Below are 15,151 nucleotides of genomic sequence, written 5' to 3'. Positions count from 1 at the left end.
TGCTGAAGTGACTCAAAAAGAGCCAAAACAGCCTGCTACCATCTCCAGTGAGATGGTTCCAAACCCTGAATTGGGTCATCCAAGATTACTATAACTTAAATACTTAAGGACTACGTTACCTAGGGGGGCAGCGGTGTTATGTACTGAGTGGTGTATGTGCAATTGTGCACCCACCCCTGCAGTGAGTGGGATTATTCTGTGTTGTGTTTGTCTCTTGATGCTGTCTGTTGTAATCTTGAAGAGAATTCAGTTAAGCCCTCTTGTAGTGTAATAAAGATGGTTGTCCTACTTGCTCTCTGCACAGGGTGCATGGGGAGGATGCTAAGAAAAAGTCCTAACACACAAAACCTCCCACTGGCTAAACACATACCAAAGGGAAGACAACACACTACATTTTAAAAATGGGACTGTCCCTTTCACAGATGTCACATGTATTGCTAAAAAATGGGGAGGGGAAAAGGAAAGGTACAGTTCTACATTACATTTTGATGCTGGGGATATCTAAATTGTTTTTTATAACACCATTCATTTTATAACAGAGGATCTGCCTTTCCTTTTGTACTTAAATAAATCAAAAGTTAACTTGATCAAAAAATGCAGGTGGTGAAAGCAGAGGAAGAATTAAGTCCACAGGCTCCAACCATGAGCCACCACTTTATCCAAAATCACTGGATAGATAACTAAGCATAAGAATCCAGAACAAAAAATTGAATATAGGACACTGGGGTGTGTAACTGGCAGCTGCTACAACTCATTTGCTTTAGTTGAAGAAAAAATCTCCTCCCTACTCAGGAGGCAGCAGACATTTTGTCCCTGTATCAGAGACACAGGGTGTTATCTAAGGGAGGCACTGTCTTTATTTCCTTTTGTTCCTCATACAGGGAAAAATAAATAGATACCAGCTAATTCTGTCTCTTTCCCGTGTTATGTTTAAGAAACCTCTTTGATGCAAGAGTCTTCTGTTTACATGTGTCAAATAACTAAACCATTAAAAGAAAATACTTTGTCTTAACTTTTTATCTTACAAAGCTCATTTCCTCTCCCTGTCTCCCAGGAGCTGAAGCCAGAGGTCACTAACACAGTCCCAGAGTTGCCTATGGAGCAGACGGTAGAGTTCAGTATTACCCTCACTAATCAGGAGTACACAACAGAACTGAGTGATCCTCGCTCACCACGGTATCAGGACCTAGCAGCAAAATTTCAGCTTCAGGTAAGGGGGCTGATGGCAGGGCAAAGAATTAATCTTGTGCTCTGATGCTTCTTTATAATATGAAGTAATTTTAAAAGATTATATAATATGAAACAATTTTGTAGTCCTGTGACCAACCAATGTATATACTGGAGGTCTCTCAAAAGAATTTGTTACTCTGTGGCACATTACAAAGCACTGGTTTATTAAAATAAATTAATTCCTGTTATGCAGGTTTTCATGGAATTGCTACAGATTACCACTGGGCACTAAAAAGAATCTAGCAGTCTCTGGGACACTTTATGCTCTCTGTGGATACATGCATACATTCACGTTACCTGATCTACAATCACCTGGCTTACTTTAAGCCATGTGACCATAGAATGGGTCCAGTTGATACACATGTTCAGCAGTGCTCGGAGCTGTGCCCAGAACATGCTCTAAATAAGTGGGGGGACGGGGGTAGGCAGATGGGTTGGGAGGCTAGAGGATCTTCAGGAGGGTTTAGCAGGTATCGTGGGGAGGAGGGTTGGTATGATCAGGGGGGCTAGCAGGTCCATGGGGGCATTGGTGGGTCCATGGGGGGGAATTGTCCAGAAGGTGGGAGGATTGGGAGGCCAAAAATAGCCTTGTCAGGGTGAGGGGTAAGAGGAGTGCAGCCCAGGAGTTAAGGCAAGCAACTGGGCATTCCCAGCTCAGGGCTAGTATAACCCATTCCCAACCTAATTTAGCTCACCTCCTCAAGTGAACTAAGTTAGATCAGGCCAGCCATTTTTTGCCTAATGTAGAATGAAGATACATAATACATTAGGTCTGTACAGACCTGCAAGTCTGTACAGATTGGTATTTAGATTGACCTATACACAGTTATGTCAATCTAAATGTAACATCTGCATATACCTTAGGTCAATAGGACATGCATTCTAAACTTCCAGCCAATGTAAAATTAGCATCCCAAGACTGATCGAAAATAAGACTGCTAGGGAGATATTTTTCTGGCAAAAAATAATCCCACACAGTGACAAAAGAAATGGTTAGTAATTCCATATTAGTATCACAGCATGATTACCTTTAGTGTTTATACCCTGGTAGTGCTTAGGCTTTGTCTGTAGCACCTCTCTGCCAAGCCTGGGGCTGCTGCTGCTCAAAACAAGCCCTACCCACTCACACCCCTGTCAATTATGCACAGTAGGTGGCTTAGAGGAGTCCTAAGAGCACGCCTTGTTAGTACTCCCACACTTTAGGTCTCAGAAGAGCCTAACAGTAACATTTGGGCATGCCAGAACCAATCTAAGCTGCCTACTCTGCCCAATTGTTAGGCCTTCATGGAGGGAAAAGTAAGCGTGGCTTGTTTCTTGGTGGCGGTCCTGGGCTCAGCAAGTAGAATGACTTCAGAAGCTCTTAAATACAACAAAGGACATAAAAACGAGCATCAGCTATGTATAAATTGTCAGAGTTCCATCAAATCAGTTGAGCTCTAGTAAATTATACTGGCAAGAGATTTGCCCATAGATTCCATCTCAGAGAAAGTTCTAAATTTAGAATATAATATTATGTTCCTGAGGTTTGAATTTTTTTCAGATATTCCAAATAGTCAACTGTTTGGGACATAGACCTTCATCTGTTCTATGGCTGTGCAGCATTTGACATTTTAAAGGCCTGCTTTCATATTATATCATTTATATAAATGTATTATATGAATTATATAGGTAATTAATAATTACTACCTTCATTCAGAACAGACAACTCCTGCTATTTCTAGCTGTTGCAGATCTCCACCATACATAGACACCTTTTCTTAAAGCATCTGTTCACCTACCTCACAAACAGACATTTGCAGAAAGAAATTAAAAGAGCTGCAGATAGCCAATCAGCAGAGCATTAGACCCGCTACGACATTAGGAAAATCATTTGGGCCTAATCAGGAATTAATGGACAGTACTTTGTAGTGATTTAATTTCTACAGTAAACCTAATGAGCAATTTAATACCAATGTTGAAAGAAATTAGCTACTGTTGTCTGAACTACTTTCCAGAGCAAGCAGCCAAGGGACTTGAAAGCACACGGCCTTGTTAAGTCATTTAGTTGGGCATTACCATATTTTTTAATAGAACTAGTATAGCAGAGGTATTTTGTATCATTAATATTGCTAACTGCATGTTTAATTACCAATTTAATTGTTAGCACTTAATGTTCTGGAGGTCCTTAATGATCCATAGGTCCTCAAAAGGTTTTGCTTGGTAAAATTAAACAAAAGTCAGTGGAAGTTTCTCCAATGCGTCCCTCCCTTGACTATCCTAATTTGGAATCAATTGTATTTGCAATGAACCAAGAAAGGGAATATTGACAGAGCTGATCAATAGCTTCTTTTCCCAGTACATCCAAGGCTCTCTCTTCTTGCAAAAAGTTGCTTGCTAGGGCTGTGCAAAGCTTTACTCACTGATTCAATTTGGCAGAGATTCAGCCCGATTCAGTAGCCAAATCTCTCAATCTGAATCAAATCAGGAGACCCTTTAATCTCTCCAGATTGATTCAGAGAGATTCAATGATTCAGACATAGACACAGCTTTAAATGTTTTTGTTTTTTTTACATACCTCAAGGTACCAGGCAGCTTGTGACTGCTGAGATGATGGGGTGGATGGACCATCCCAAAGAAGTGGGGGGGGGCAGTCCCCAGCATGCTTGGCAGCAGAACCAGAAGTGGACCAGAAGCACTTCTGATCCACTTCTGGGTCCACCAGCGAGTACACAGGGCCCCCTGCACCCCCTCAGCTTGGTGAATGGTGCCTCCGGGGTCTGGAGGGGCACCTGGAGTCCTCCCGTGGCTGATACCTAAGCTGGAGAGGTGCGCCCTCCACCCCCCCATGCACTCAACAGCAAACCCAGAAGTGGACCGGAAGTACTTCCGGTCCACTTCCGGGTTTGCCACTGAGCATGGGGGGGGGGGCGGGGGGAGGCTGCATTCCTGCGGGATGCTCCATACGCCCCACCATCACAGCGTTCACAAGCCACACCTGTTACCTCGAGGTATGTAGAAAAAACATTTAAAGCTGTGTCTATGGGTGAATCGCTGATTCTCTGAATCATCATTGACTCTTCAGATTCAGATCTGGCTGAATCAAAATGGGACAGTGATCCAAATCAACAAATTGAATCACTGTCCCCTGATTCAGGCTGAATCTAAATCAAATACAGCCCATTTTGCACATCCCTATTGCTTGCAGATTTTCCAAAACTGCACGTACATTGTGTTCTGGCAACTTACAACTTGACCCCCCAGCATCTGTATTTTTTGGTTGGTTTTTGTTTTAAAGAGTTTCTACAGTATTTGAATACGACAGAAAAGGGGCGTTGATTATTAAAAGTATTTTCCATTACCACAAGTTATCATTCTAAAGAGTCCAAATCTCTTCCTTCCAAGCAGCACTGGAGAGAGAAACAGTTCAGTAGCTGCTGCCATGGATGTGTAGAGACATTCAAGCAGCTTGTTGGGGAAGCACTATAATTATGGCACTTTGCACAAAACCACCATAGTTGAACTGCCATTGAACCCAACAGATGTTCACCTGTTTGGTGGGGAAGGGAGGCTCAGAGCTTGCCTGCACCAGCCCCAGCCAGCAGGTGGAGGCACTCCAGCAGCCTCCCAGGAAGTTGCCAGACCACCCCTTTTCCACCTCCCTGCCCCACCTCCCCCCCCCCCCCAGCTGGCAACTGTCAGCAGTGGCTAGTGGGGAGACAGATCCCCCAGCCACAAGCCATCCGTCCCCCCCCAGCTACCACTGCTGGGGTCTTGGGGGGAGCCAGGCCAGGCCTGCATGTCAGGAGAGGCTCCCTCCTCACCCCTCCCAACCCTCCCACATGAGTGGCTTAACAGTGGCAACCTCCTGGACCTGGAGCAGGGGGGGAGGAAATGGAGCCCCCCCACCCTGCAGGCATGTTCTGACTTTCTCCAAAAGCTGAGGGGCAGTGCCTCCCTGCCCTCCCCCACCCCCCGACTCCCCCAGCCTGGCTGCACAAGGACGAGACAACTTTTTCTGTCTCCTCTCTATGACAGCCTGGGGATGGGGCTGAGACGATGCTCACCAGCGAGCACCAGCCCAGCCCTGTAAAGGCCCCTGGGACGCAGGCAGAATCACCCATAATTAACCCCCATTGTGAACCTGTGCACAAAGTTCACTAAGGTGCTCTGTCCTAGAGTGCCTTCATCTGATACTACATCAGATAAAGTTTAACTTTTCACACGATCCACCATTTTTAAAGCATTCTGCAGCCCTGAACATTCATTCTTATGGCTAAAGAGCCCTTTTGGTGGCTCATCACATGAAAAGGTAACTTTTGTATACATCTCATGTAGCACAGCTGGAATGTTTTTCTCTAAAAACAGACCTGAGGGAAGCAGAGTGTGTCTTGTCACAAGGCAGAAATAGGAGTGATCTACTGAGGTTAAGATAAGCAGGTCACTGTCAGGACTGTGCACTTGATCACAAATTTTAATGCAGCTCTTCCAGCTTAGCCAAACCCACCTACATATGCAGGGGGCACAAATTTTATACAGGATTTATATATAATCAGACAAATAAAAAATGAGGGAGGGGGAAGGGAATCTATCCATTAAACTAGCTTTTGTGCCCTGTAATTGCTGTATTGATTTATTAGGTCTCAATAAATGCTGAGTTCCCTCACCTCCCACAGATTTCATTTTCAGGTAAGAGCACTCAGCCCAGAGGATGAAATGCTGCTCAGTACCTGACCGGATCAGGCTGTTAATTAGGGAGCTTTACCTGCATTTTAAACCAAGAGTCTGCATCAATCTATATTATATGGAAACATGTAGTATTTCATTTACTTGATTTGTGGAAATATTATTCTAAAGTAGAAACACAAATTCATAGATTCATGAATAATCAGCTGGAATGCATTGCCTTTTCTTTGTTCAGATGGTTATTTGTGACTACCTGGTATTAATAAAAATGCTTATGACCCTCTAAAGTTTGGCAAAATCATACAATATTCATACTTTATATCCATTATTTTTTCATCACTGACTCACTGACTTTCTTGTTAAAAAGTTTCCATTATTAAATTAGGCAGCAGAAAATGCCCAGAGTGACCTTTCTAATAGATAGCTGTCAGACAGTATTCAGTTTACAAACTGTTTGTGAACAGCCTATACCAGGGATAGGAAATTATTTGGGCTGGAGGGCCATTTAATGAGTTTTGGCGAGTTGTTAAGGGCTGCTTATGCATGTGTGCTCTCGCTCATGCTCACACCTCCCTGCAGCTGGCCTGAGATTGGCATCAGAGCAACAGTGGCAGTGGGAGCAGAAGCATGAGCCCACTCAGGGTGTGGCACCTTATCTCTGCGCCTCCATGCTCTCCTCCTTACAGTGCCTAGCTTGGCTGACACTAACAGGCAGGCACAGGGATGAGAACCGCAGTGCACCTGGGAAATGCCCCTGCCTCTTGGCCTTCCTCCCCAACCCACTGTGCAGACCCCAGCTAGGGAGGGTGTGGGGGCAGAGCAGGTGGTTCAGTTCACCCCCCTCACCGAGCCCCCTACCACACAGTTCTGGGCGGGCAGGCAGGGCTCCAGCCTTTGCTGGCATTGCTGTGCGGAAGCACCCGCCTGCCTGCCTGGCACCACAAGGTCAGACTCCATCTCCCATGCTGCCACAGTGCTGAGCAGGAGGGCAAGGCTGCTTCCACCTAGTGTCCCCTGCTGCACCAGCAGAGGTCAGCGCTGGAGCCACTGCCCATGGGCCCACCAATTGATTCTATCTGGCCTGCGGGCAGTAGCACTAGCTCTTGCCTCTGCTGGCACCATGGGCCAGATAGAATCAATTGGTGGGCCAGATATGGCCCATGGTCTGTATTTTGCCCACCCCTGGTCTATACTCTATTAAATCCAGTAAATATTTTCAATTTATTAATAAAGTACATATTAGTTAGTAAATGATTCATGGACCTTAAGCAGACAAAATTAACTGGATCTTCTGATCATAGAATCATAGAAAATTAGGGTTGGCAGGGACCTCAGGAAGTCATTTAGTCAAGCATTTCTCAACCCATGGGTTACAACCCAAAAGTGAGTCATAGGAATATACGAAAGGGTCATGAATAAACTTAAAAAAATGGATCAACAAACTTTAAAAATGGATTTTCCTTTGAAGGAGAGAAATGTGGGAAACCACAGGTTTCGCCTTGCAGGCTGGCAGAGTTCTAGCCTGCAAGAGACTGCTGGGGGTGGGAGGAGTGGGAGGAGGGTGATAAGGCAGGGGGCACCACATGGCAGCCAGGCAGCATTGAGAGTAGGTCCTGCAGCTTCCCGCAGGTAAGTCTTCCCGCAGGCCAGAGGGGAGCAGCAGTGGTGGCTGACCCATAGCAGAGGGTTAGAGCTGCGGTCCAGTGCATGAGCGGCTGGTGGTGGGTGAAGGTGAGGGCAGTACAGCCTTCCCCCCCATCCATTACTTCTTGTGCTGCTGGCAGCATGGGTAGTGCAGGGGTTCTGGTGTCAGCAATGAGTCTCACCACCCTGTTCTACCCTTCCATCCCAAGTCCCACCTGCAGGGCTATGGAGGTGGCTCCTGCCCATGCCAGTCCAGCCAGGCTGCAGCCCTCTGCCTACTGTGGGTCCACAAATCTGGGAGGTACATGCCCCACCCCCCTGCCCCACACATCCACTTCATGCCCCACACACTGTGGGGCTGGGGCCTGTGGGCAGCAGATTGGGAGTGAGGGGCATTTAGGGTGGTGGGGGGCTGTGCCCTGGAATTGAGGGGCACTGGCAGGGCCAGAGGGCTGTTTTCTTCTTACATTATTTACTCAGTTGGGACTGGCCATCAATGTTTACAAATGGGTCCTGGTACAAAAAAGATGAAAACCACTTAACTAGTTCACCCCCCTGCTCATAGCATAACCATCCCCAATTAGACCATCCCAGCCAACACTTTGTCTAGCCGGGTTTTAAAAACCTCCAAGGGTGGAGATTCAACAACTCCTCTCTCTGGGTAGGCTTCTCCAGTGCTTTGCTACCCTCCTCGTAAGAAAAATTTTCCTAATATCTAACTTAAATTTCCCTTGCTGCAACTTGAGACTGGTGCTCCTTGTTCTGTCATCTGCCACCACTGCGAACAGTCTAGCTCCATCCTCTTTGGAACCACCCTTCAGTTAGCTGAAGGCTGCTATTAAATCCTCCCTAACCAAATACACTCTGACTTGTTCTATTATCAGCTCGGCTACCACCAACTAACACAATTATATCAACAGAAAAAGCAGTTATTTATATTGTTTTTACCAATTAATAAGTAATACAAAAAATTAAAGGCAAGCAATGTGTGTAAACAGAACAATAAAGATATCAATACAAATACAATCCATGCAGTCCCCTTTAACTCTTTGTGACATTTTTCAAGTTTCCAAACTATGCCTTTTGCCAGTGAATTTTTACATTTAGCATACATGGAATTAATATGTTTGTGTTTTTCACTAGATGCAAAAAATATCTGAAAAACTTCCAGGATTCAAAGAAATCCATGTATTAGGATTTAAGTAAGTAAGAAATCAAGTCCCATTTTCTATTTATTGCTAAGATTCCTTTTCTTCACCAAGAGTCCCATTAAAAAAATTAGTTGTGGAAATGCATGTTGTCATAAGTTGATTTTCTGGGACCTTTCACAATGAGTAAGGGGATATAGCATGGACAAATTCCAAATTGGACCGTGGACCATTGCGTTATTTAAAAAGATGAAGAAGGAAAAAAGTTCTCATTCCCTCTGGGAAACAGAAATACAGTTTCAGGGAAACATTACAAGGCACATCATCTTTAATGTATTTACTTGTCAGCAGCATTGTATTAACAAACCTCTTAAGCTACTTGAGTAAGAAAAGGGGCAAGGGGCATTGTGCTTGTTTCTTGAAACTGCTTTCTGTGCATGGAATAAATTTTTCCTTTACAGAACAGTAAAAATGTCTCCATAATAAGAGCTAAGAAAGTTGCTGCTTAGTGTTCTACAGCAGTGCTGTACCCATTATTTTTACTATATAGTCACACAACGTATGATTTTTTCCAATATATTCCTCCCACCCCACCCAAACTATGCAGGGTTTTCTATTTTTGAAGACATTCTTGATTTTTTTAAAATCTGCAACACATATTCACTATTACTCCAAGCTGCCTTCTACCTTTTCAATAAAAAATCTGTAGCAGTTTTAGCATGACTATTTATGGCCTCATCAAGATTCTATAACTCACATCAGAAATATAAAGGTGCAAGATATTAACATATTTTAATATGAATAACTTCCTTAAAATATAAGGTAGAAAATATCAGGGCTTGGTCTCCCTATCCAGGGTTCCTTTCCTTTACTTCGTGCATTTTTACGAGAACCTCAGCCAGGCTAAGTTCCATCTGTCAACACTTCCTAACACCTTGAAGAAATGGTAATAAGTTACTTACTCCATCCTAGTTTTCCTCTAAGAATTATTGAGGACAGTGAAAAATGGGCAAGATAGAATGGAAGTTATTTCAACTTTGACTGCCAAAGTAAAGGGGAAAAAACATTGATTACTGAAGAACAGTCAGGGAAACATTTAATATCTTTTCATGATTATTTTAGCTTGAACATGGGGGAAAAAAGCATCACAAAGAAGGGCAACTAATTGAAAAAAAATGCCTGAGATGCAAGAAACATGCTTTTCTGGCATGTTCCAAGTCTCCTCTGGTACTGCAGTGAGAATTATGATCTACAGCATCAGGATTGGATAACCTGTCCAGAATTATGTTTAATAGCTTTCCAGAATTGTTTGTGGATTTGGCTTTCATGCGCTGATTTTTCCAACTTAGGGTAAAATGAATCTCATAAAGGTGATTTTATTTTTAATGTGTACAAAAGTGAGAACATTTGTCTTCATTTTCCCTGTGCTAGTCTGTAGCATTTTATGTGAAGTCAGATGGTTGAAACTGAAATAAAAATTGAGGGGACAATATCCTGAGTATGTAACAAGCTGTTGCTAAAAAGCAAGCTGCTGCAGCAATTAAACTGGAGGAGAGACCTTAATTTTAGTAAATGTGGTATATGACAACGATCTTTGTCGTGCTGAACTCAGTTACAGTGAATCTCCTGCTATAACAAACTCCTTCCAAAGTTTTCCCTCCCCATGCCAAATACATACTAGGAGATCACAACTTTTGTGGGATGAACTCAAATCTCAAGATATAGTAAAGAATCCTAGACAGCAAGTACGTTCATGGATATGCTGCTTTCCACTTGGCTTTTACCCTCTGCCATGTGCCACAATTATTCATGGAAATTAAATACACTTTGCAGGTTCTGCCTGCAATAAGTTTAAGATGTTAAGTGATTTAACTGCTTCACCCCTCTCTATACTGCCTTATGGACATTAGTCACCATGAATACACCAGGAAGTAGCAGAAAAAAAAAATACTACCATATATTATACAAAACTGAGCTGTTTTCATGAGCTTAGAATAGGAAGTCATTATAGTAAGTGCTAGTCCTTCCACCATCCAAAACACACAAAACTATCAGTCTAGTGCCAATATTCCATGCTGGCATCCCAATAGACCACTGGCATTTCAAAAGGTCACCAACCTGTTCTTCTGAAGCCTAGAAACTGTAAAAAGGATCAGCAGTAAAACAATTAAAGATATCATGTAAGCTTTACACCAAATACACACTAAAAAGGCCTGATTCTACCGTGCAGTTTCCTGACAGGTTTGGGACTTATATTTTTATAATTTATTTCACTCTTCCTCCACAAATTAATTCCTTTCTGTATAAACTAGGTGTTTGCACATTGCAAGAGCATATATACAACCCCTGACAGACAGAGTTTTGCAGAGTAGCTGACATTCACTGCATCTTGTTCTGGTTATCCAAATAGCTCTAAAAAGCACATAGATAGATCTCCAGTCCCAGAAGGCAAAAGCACTTTACGAATGAAGAGGGGATATCATTGAGTCCTGGACTATCACCACTGTTCCCTACACAGAAATCTGCATCTGTAGCAAACTGCCCTGCAGCAACTCACAGTCTTTCCAAAAACCTGTCAATAGTACATTAAAAATATGCTAGAGGCAAGGATTTCTTAGGGTGATATCTTTTACTGGACAAATCATAGAGCTGGGATATGCTTTCATTCTGAAAATTGCATTGTTTATCATTTTCTACTGAAGTACATTCCAACCAAGGCAGCTGCCATTTAAGGACCAAAACATGTCAAAATATACCTTGTCAAATGTCAAATTTAGGGCTCCAAAAGATCAGAGATCAGTTCTTGTCCTGTTCTTGCTCTAAGTCCACAGACAGCACAATGACTAATCTGAAGGAGGCAAAAAGTTAATTGCCTTTGCAACAATAGAGTATTATGGATCAACAGTGATATGTTCTAAAAGGGTTCTAGCTCATTCTTCCTTAACTGATTGGAAGGCTGCTTTGCTGAGTGTGCTGCAGAGGTTGGGTATAGGGCAATTGCATTCATATGGAAGCTTGAGGACACCATTACAACTGGACCAGAGGATTCACCAGGGAAATGAAGACAATCTTTTCTCTGCTGTTGCACTATCAAATGTCATCACTCCTGTAGGAGTGTACATGGCAGATAAATAATAAGTCAGGTTCCCTCTGAGGCTCAGATTTGGATAGCAGCCAAATATTATTTCAGTTCCGTATTTCAGTAGCTTCTCTATGGAACGCAGTGAACTCCACTGTAAAGGTGCAGATTAGCAGTGACAGCACCACAAATGGCATCACTTGTAGAATAAATGGGAAAATAAATCTTTCAGCTTATTCCATACAGCGATGCTACTGTTCCCCTTCTCAGCTCAAACTTGGCCATCATCTAGAGAAGAAAATGTAATGATCAAGAGCAGGTTGTTATTTTTGCATTAAAATAAGGATTATAAGACAGGTAGAAAACAAATTCTTTTGAAATGTTTCTGATGTATGATTGCATGGCATACTAGTTTATATGCATCTCTTTTTTTTCTTATGCAATCCTGTATCATGCCATATCTTGTGTGATGAAATGAAGACAGAAGAAGGAAAAAGATGGGTAATGTGGCTACAAGCTTCTTTTAAAAAAATTGTAAATTATTTTGCCGTAATGAATATGCATTAATGTGGCAAAGTGAATTAATTTTGTCTTACAGAACCTGGGATATAAATTAGTAGCTTGGTTTTTGGCTTCATTTGAAAAATGTGTGCGCTCAAATGGTACCTCTTTAGGGACAGAAAAATGCTTTATCCTAAACTGCTATACTAGATAAGCAAGTTAGCATTGATTTGAACAATTAAAGATACCTCCCACCCACCATGAGGTCTAAATAGGGAAAACAGCATACTTGAAACTATGTTTAAAGAAGTATTTTTGTCTGGTCAGCTGCTTGCTTGTTCTTTTTGGATCTGAGTTGCTCCTTCAGTTCCCAAGTCAAATAAAAGTACAGAAAGACTAGTTGTGCTGTTGAGAATAGTCTAATAACAGGCACAGTGGTCTTGCCTAGTAATATAACACCTGTAATAAACTGCAGAATCTTTCCGTAGTACGTAAGAGTGCTGTGGATAATAAGATTTATAGTTTACATATAATTTACAACAAAAAATTGCCTACCCTGTTAGCTGGATTTTTGCCACGTAGTATAAATGTAAATATATACTGCATACCAGATAAGGCAATTCCCCTCCCTTCGGTTATCCATCATTGCAGAAAACTGTTTAACAAATTGTATTTTGTTTTAGAAATTATGGCCACATCCAGATGAACATGACCATGCTGTATGTGGTGACACACACACATCTATGGTGCCACATACATGGTCTATGGCCATACCATACATGGTGACACCGCACATTCAGCTATTCTCTGCACTGTAAGGGAGCAGCATGGAGGGAGGAGGAGGTGGGGGGTCTGACCCCTGGACATCTTGGGGTCAAAAACCCCACATACACAAAAAAGTGGTGCAGGCACATGCAGGGGCAGCACACAATTCTCAAAACTAGAACCTGGCCAGCTGGAGCAATACTTTGGCTGCCAGCCAAGGTCCATGTGGCAGGATTGCTGCTGCTGCAGCCCCAGGAGGCCCCCAGGTAAGGCTGCTGGGGCCAGTACAGTGCTGGCCCCAGACTCCCCTACACCACCCAGGGTAACCTGCCACACGCCAGAGAGCGCATGGTACAGGTATTCCCCAGGGACAACTAGCAGCAGCACAAGGTGTCCTGTCACTAGTTGTCCCTGGAGAATCAAACATCTGCACTCATGTGGCGTGACCTTTTTGTTAGTTTTTGATTACATAAATTTGCTGCGTAAGTGACAGATCAAGAGGTCAAATTAACCTAAACAAGTATGTTACTTTAGCTGTTAAACAAGTATATCCAGTACAGAAGCAGAATATACATCTTTATACAGACTCCCGTGTCAGAAATGTTAACCAATTTTGGCCTCTCCATTTCTGATTCCATTCTCCTTTTGATCTGGACAGTTCTCAGGTGGTATAAGTCAACATTTTTTGTTTGAACTAGCTCAGTCCACTCCTCCTTTTCTACCAGCATTTATCATTATAAATGATTTTGACGTTTTTATAAACCATCATACACATTCCAACAATTGTGATCACAATTGGAGTAGGTCTGCTTGACCACAGTTATGACAACGCTCTTTGTCTATATGCTTCAGTGATGATGTGGAAAGAATAACTTGACATTTAAAAGGCTAATTTGCCTTGTACACATATCTTTGGCTGCTCTCTTGAGAGGCAATAGTTTTTGCTGAGATGGAACCTGTGGCAATGTCCACATGTCCTCTATAAACTAAGTTAAGATCATCAGACCTTTTCACATAGACTGCTATATAGTCATTGCAAGCATGGACTTAGTGTTTGATCTAGTGGCCTAGAATAAAAGACTTCATGTGCAATGGCCTCTCTCATCAGCTCTGAAGAACACAAGCTAACATTTAATTTCAAATTTATACATTTTTCTTTAATAGTTTAAGCCTATCAGTTTGTGCATATAATTTTAAAATCTCAGTGATGGTAAAAGTAATGTGGAAGCATCATCTAGATAACAAGAAAGAAAGACAAGTGTAATTACATAACTTTGATGGAATCTTTTTGGTATACTGGGAACCCACAACAATCCTATGCAAAAATTTTCATTGACACACAAATCATTATGTTGTTGTTGGACATTGTTGTACTCTTGCGTTGCAGGTCAAGCAGCACCATAGCACGATATATTGTAAACTTTGAGAAAGAGAGCTCAGAAGTAAAAGGATCTGGGCGTGATCTTTCAACTATTGGCTCAAATAAAGTTGAAAGTGGAAAAAACCCTCTTACCACAAAGGAGCAAGAAGAAATAGCACCAATTAAACTCACAATAACAGATCTTCAGAAGCTGGTTGCCATGGCACTACAGGAAGACAAATCCTTACCAATGGACCTTGGAACACTACAGTTTATTGATGGTCAGTAGACAAGTGAAAAAAAGGAATATAGATATAAATCTGCCTTCTATAAATGTATATGTTTTAAGTAAGGATCTCCTGGCTTCCCTTAAAGATTATAGGTGCTTGCAGAATTAAAATAAAGAAAGAAATAAACCCAGCGCTTTATTTTAAACTCGTCACATTCCTGCACTGAGTCCCGGATATGCCCAAAAGAGGCAGCACATTACTTCAACCCAGTTCATCTGACATCTGTAAATATTGGGCACTTTAGTGGGGCTTTTTTGGCACTTTTATCTAATAGCCAATTGAATCAGCTATTAACTAAAAGCGTCAAAAAGTCATGCTGAAGCGCCCAATCTTTATTGACGCTGCAGAGCTAGATTGAAGTAATGCTCTGCTTCTTTCAGCAAAGCGCTTGGGGAGGGGGAGGGGGGGTTAACATCTGCAAGCAGCCTATATCTTTTGAATTTAAGATACTCACTGACTAACTTCAAAAGAG

General features: G+C 42.3%; 1 protein-coding gene across 1 annotated transcript in view; it reads left to right on the top strand.

Annotated features, from left to right (window-relative positions):
* Positions 1 to 15,151, top strand: part of IMPG1 (interphotoreceptor matrix proteoglycan 1) — a 124,328-nt gene that overhangs the window by 62,916 nt on the left and 46,261 nt on the right. Inside the window, exons 7-10 of the mRNA XM_059723456.1 lie at positions 1,055 to 1,210; positions 8,680 to 8,738; positions 12,244 to 12,264; positions 14,417 to 14,670. Coding sequence (XP_059579439.1) covers positions 1,055 to 1,210; positions 8,680 to 8,738; positions 12,244 to 12,264; positions 14,417 to 14,670 — 490 coding nt within the window. The remainder of the gene's footprint in view (positions 1 to 1,054; positions 1,211 to 8,679; positions 8,739 to 12,243; positions 12,265 to 14,416; positions 14,671 to 15,151) is intronic.

The sequence above is a fragment of the Alligator mississippiensis genome, chromosome 1 (assembly GCF_030867095.1).
Source record: "Alligator mississippiensis isolate rAllMis1 chromosome 1, rAllMis1, whole genome shotgun sequence".
Classification (NCBI taxonomy): domain Eukaryota; kingdom Metazoa; phylum Chordata; order Crocodylia; family Alligatoridae; genus Alligator; species Alligator mississippiensis.
The sequence above is the reverse complement of the archived record's forward strand: the minus strand, read 5'-3'. Positions and strand labels throughout refer to the sequence as shown.